Source organism: Pavona decussata, unplaced genomic scaffold, assembly GCF_977016875.1.
Source record: "Pavona decussata unplaced genomic scaffold, jaPavDecu1.1 SCAFFOLD_23, whole genome shotgun sequence".
Taxonomy (NCBI): domain Eukaryota; kingdom Metazoa; phylum Cnidaria; class Anthozoa; order Scleractinia; family Agariciidae; genus Pavona; species Pavona decussata.
The window spans coordinates 518,665-523,150 of NW_028145446.1; the positions used below are offsets into that span (position 1 = coordinate 518,665).

At 42.0% G+C, this 4,486-nt stretch overlaps 1 protein-coding gene across 1 annotated transcript; it reads right to left on the reverse strand.

Moving 5' to 3' along the window:
• Nucleotides 1-1,593: 1,593 nt before the first annotated feature.
• LOC146485958 (uncharacterized) lies at nt 1,594-3,492 on the reverse strand. The gene is made up of 2 exons (XM_085102643.1): nt 3,232-3,492; nt 1,594-2,797 (listed from the first exon to the last, which is right to left on the reverse strand). Exons 1-2 carry the CDS (start codon nt 3,272-3,274, stop codon nt 2,121-2,123), a joined length of 720 nt encoding a protein of 239 aa, XP_084958769.1. The 5' UTR covers nt 3,275-3,492; the 3' UTR covers nt 1,594-2,120.
• Between the last annotated feature and the right edge of the window lie 994 nt (nt 3,493-4,486).

Genomic DNA, 4,486 nt, shown 5'->3' on the forward strand with positions numbered 1-4,486 from the left:
AATAAGTGTTATTTTTATGAAACAGACCATAATAGCTCCCGAGCACATTTTTAACACGTTTCTCAGTTTAAATTGAGTCCCGTCCATTTGTGATACCTTTCAAGCCGTGAGCTTACCTAGCGCTAATATTTTCGATCGCCGGGGATTTAATTGAACGAAGCTGGTTTAAAATGTCATTTCGATCTACCTGTTATTTTTTGCCAACATCGTTTCGACAATCGTGAGTAAAAGAAGCCAATTAAGTCCACCGTTTCTGTTGCATGTGGCTCTCCGGGAAGGGAAGGTTTGTTGGCTTCATCGTAATAACTTCCCTATCGAACCTCACCTCCTAAACACCAGACAAAAGAATATCATTTGGTCTGGTGGTTTCCACTTAACTCAGGTTGTAGAATTGTTTGTATCTAAAGGTTGCGGAATTCTTTATTCCTTTGTCTTGAAAACGACCCTGGTATCTCGGTGAAAATTATTTTTCAAACTGACAACATCCCATTTGAGTACCGACGAATGGATCGCTCTGGATCAGTTCTCGCGCTTTGGCAAAATATTTTGCGCAATACTCTCTCCGTTCATGAATAGAATTGTGCAAAGTATCTTGTAAACAAGCTAAAACAAACCAGGCGTTTTTACACTTTTTTCAGCTGTCCGACAGGTTGTTTTTTATAGTGCTTGAGAATGCCCGGAACAAATGCGCCAGGGTGATCTTCCACAATGAATAGAACCTTTGATCAAACAAAAAAAGATTGGAAAGTTTTCCTTTGAGAGAAAAAAAAAGCGTTCTCTGTGCTTTCCAGGCCTACGAAGTCAACAAACTTGATACTTTAAATTGTGAGGAGAAACCGACCGCCAGCTCGTGATCGTAATTCGCGGGAGAGTGTTGTGATTATCGCTACTGATCTTCCAGCTTCTCAGCGGATGAAATTTAGAAGTGTGATCATTCAGACGAAAGCTGTGTTGAAAAGGTTTCCATGTGGCGCACTTCGCCGGCTTCTTTGAATGTTTTTCAAAATTAAATTTCGTTTGTCCTATTTTGTTTTCTTTCAGGGTTTTACGGCGTTCTGGTGGTCCGTATAAGTCCACCCGGATGTGAAAAGTGTTTCCGTTTTAGAAAATCCCTAAAAATAATATTGTCATTTTCAGCACGCAGCAATGTGTCTGTAATGACAATTTCTTCCCGTTTAATATGGGGATTTTAACCGGAAAGCACGCGAGTCATGCAATCTTTAATTTGTAAGAAGTTCAGCAACAGCCAATCCAATCAGATGGTCTACAAATTTGATCTCGCTGTCAATTAAAACTTACGAATTTGCATCGCTGATGATAGGTGTCCGTCTTTACAATATTCCTTTTTATCTGTCGAGAACTCTTCTCTCCAGCTCATTTACTCACAGATATCAGAATTTTGATCGGCTTTGGTAAGGTCAGAAATATCCGCCGTATCTTGATATAAACCAAGCGGGGGTGTTGTATAAGCCTTTGTATGTAGATCTGACAAGCTCTTGAATTGGAAATACGGGAACCAGTGCTCGCTGCTCTCGAGGATTAAAATACAAAATTAACACAATAAAAAGACGCTAAAAACAACAACAGCTTACGTTTAGGTTTATAACTCAAGTTTTAATTTTTACAGAGGGCAATTGTTAAAGCCCGACTCGGCCGGGCCAGAAATTGGAAACAAATGACAAGTTAATAATTTCAACGGCAAGTTCCTTGTCTTTCAAGTTACCGGCAGGGGTGTACGACACTTGACAAGAGCTAGTCTGTCAGAACGTCAATTTAGAATTCTATTTACACAGCGTTCAGTAAAACAATAGAGCGCATCTACATAATCCCAGACTTGTTAAATTTCGCGATAGTTTGTGTTTTTTAAAATTCGCGCACCGGCGCGCGTGGAGCACGAACCGAGCGCGACTTGCGAGCCCGATAGAAGATCAAACGCGTTTCGCAAGTGAAAGTGTATTACCCCTTGAGGTACGGGTAACATTACACGCTTTTGTCCGTGTTAGGTCTCTTTCTTTTTGCCGGCCGGCGATATATTATTCATTACAATGTACAAAGGGATCCCTGGTACAATGAGAAAACACAAAGTCTACATGCGATATAAATTTCAAATTGCCCTTGAGTTAACATGACAATGAAGCTACCCCTTGAAAGCAATTTTTCCCTTGTTTACGAAATTCGTCCATGTTCAGCGCGACTTCAACCAATAAATTGATACTGCTGAAAGCGTCCAGTGACAGCGATGAATTTTCATTAGGCGAAGGCATTTCTGAGCCGCATTCACGTTGCTGTCCATGAGTGACCGAGCTGGGGCTTTCACAGCCCACGTAATTATCAAATTGTCCCTTATAATCGCATACCGGAAAATATGTATCCTGATCGTGCTGAGAAAAGTCGTTTTCAAACTGCCGTTCCGGGCTCGGAGACAGGCTCCGCTGGTACAAACTGCTCGAAGAAGACGAGGTACTCTTCACGCTCGCTCTTCGCGTGATTGTGTAATTACTTGGGTCTCTGCCTTCGCGACGAATCATTTCAGGTAGTATTCGCCTCCGCGCATTAATAAACCAGTTGCAAACTTGAAGCACAGAGAGGTTAGCGGCTTTCGAGAGGTACTGTTTTTCTGCTTCGGACGGATAAGCGTTGAATCTGTGTTCCCATAGCCACATTCTAAGAACGTTGACTGAATCTTTCGGTAAATTGCCTCGTCTCCGCTTGGGCGGTGGGCTATTGGCGTTTGTGACACGTGATGCGCGAAGCACCCTCTCGCTTTCCTCCCTCAAATTTTCCACGTTTTCGTCCACTGCGGGAGAGAAAAAATTAATGATTAAAACAACTTTCGAGAAAAGGACGAGTTTTTCACTTCCAAGTGAAGCAGAGACAGAGAATCTGAACAGTTTAGACACTGGATCATTCTAGTCTTCTTCGGTCATCAAGCCATGTATTGATCTTATGAACTATCCAACTGTCATCGGTTCGCGAACGAAACACAGTGAAAATCACGAGACACGACTCGTCTGGAACCTAACATGATTAGACGCCACAAAATACTGAAATTCTATTCTAGACAAGCTACAAGGCTAAGAAACGAGAAAAAAGTGCAATCTAAGGGAGAATCTAATCCCCGAGCGAGAAGTCGACGCTGTCAAAAGCACAGCTCATTCATTCAAAATTCTGAGAGGCGTTGCGCACTTGGACGGCTTACTGCAAAATGACATTCATGCTTCCGTAACTTACAGTAACGCTTGTTCCTTGCTGTCTTGCCTGTGTGAGGAGCCATGTTTCTCGCCGGAACGCGCTCCCAGAGGCCGTCTCTGCGATAGACGGAGAAAGGCTAAAGCGTAGAATTTGAAGCAGAGCAGTGTTTGCGAAACCTGCAGCAGCGCAGAGACTTTGACACTAATGACAGATGAAAGCGTGTGTGCACTCTTGCGTTGCTGTGTGTTTGTGTAATTTACAATATAATCAAGGCACGCGATTGGCTCATTGTGACAATCTATTTAAATAGCGCTCGCATTTCATTGGCTTCCGTGGACAACTGGGAAAATTTTCCACGTGGATTCGAGATCTTCGGTGATTTTATTTACTTCAGGTTTCAGATCCTAACGCCAATTTTGACTGGCCTTTCGCAAGTCTGTTATCAAAGATTTGTTTCATTTTGCCAAAGCAAACATTCAAGATGCCGAGGCTTGAACGAAAATGAAATTTTCTGAACAAATAGGATTATATTTTGCCTGCTGCCAGCTTTATAGTCCCGAATTCTTTTTGGAGATATTGGAATAGATAGATATTCTGTTTATGAAAATTAAGCAACTGTGATGAGCTATTATATTCCAACTTAAACCAAATTAAGAACAACAGGGAAAATTGTCGGCGCGTTCAACAGGATAGAAGGCGAGCTGGCGTGGCGCGCACAAGAACTTGTTTTGACTTGATCCCTAAAAATCGGGTTCTTCTTTCAAAGGGGCATTTGATCGCGAAAATTTTACTTTGAAATAGCTAAAGTATCTGATTCCTTTAGCGTTACCAGAGTTACTCTTGTCACTCTAATGCACGTATTGTTCACTTTAAGGCCGCATTCACAGTGTTCTAATATTGTTTTGTGAACAATGCGATCCAGTCATCTTTGTATCAAGAATGGAATGAGTATCTCCGAGCTGTCAAACGCAGAGTCAACACGAGGTTGTCAAATTAACCAAAAGCAAAAACACGCAGATCGCCTTCAAAACCGTTTCACTTTCGTCATCCCAGCGCGTTTTTATCTCAGGGTCGAAGCTGTATAAGCGAGTGGTTTGAATATTTTGGGCAAACAATTTGAATTCATTTGTCTGCGTTTTGTATCTGAAGGATGCTAATAAATATCGTATCCCGCAGGCTATGTCATTACATACGTCACTAAGATACCGCCTGGTTATGGATGCGTTCGCTTGTGACACTTGAAAATATAGCACGTCTCAGCGACTGAAAATCTTTCGGACATTTTTTGCACTTG

What these genes read in the sequence shown, in the direction of transcription:
- LOC146485958 (XM_085102643.1), bottom strand. Translation starts at nt 3,274, where the DNA reads ATGGCTCCTCACACAGGCAAGACAGCAAGGAACAAGCGTTACT. An exon ending in AGCAAGGAACAAGCGTTACT is followed by an intron (nt 2,798 to 3,231) that starts GTAAGTTACGGA and finishes TCTCTCCCGCAG; the next exon opens with TGGACGAAAACGTGGAAAAT.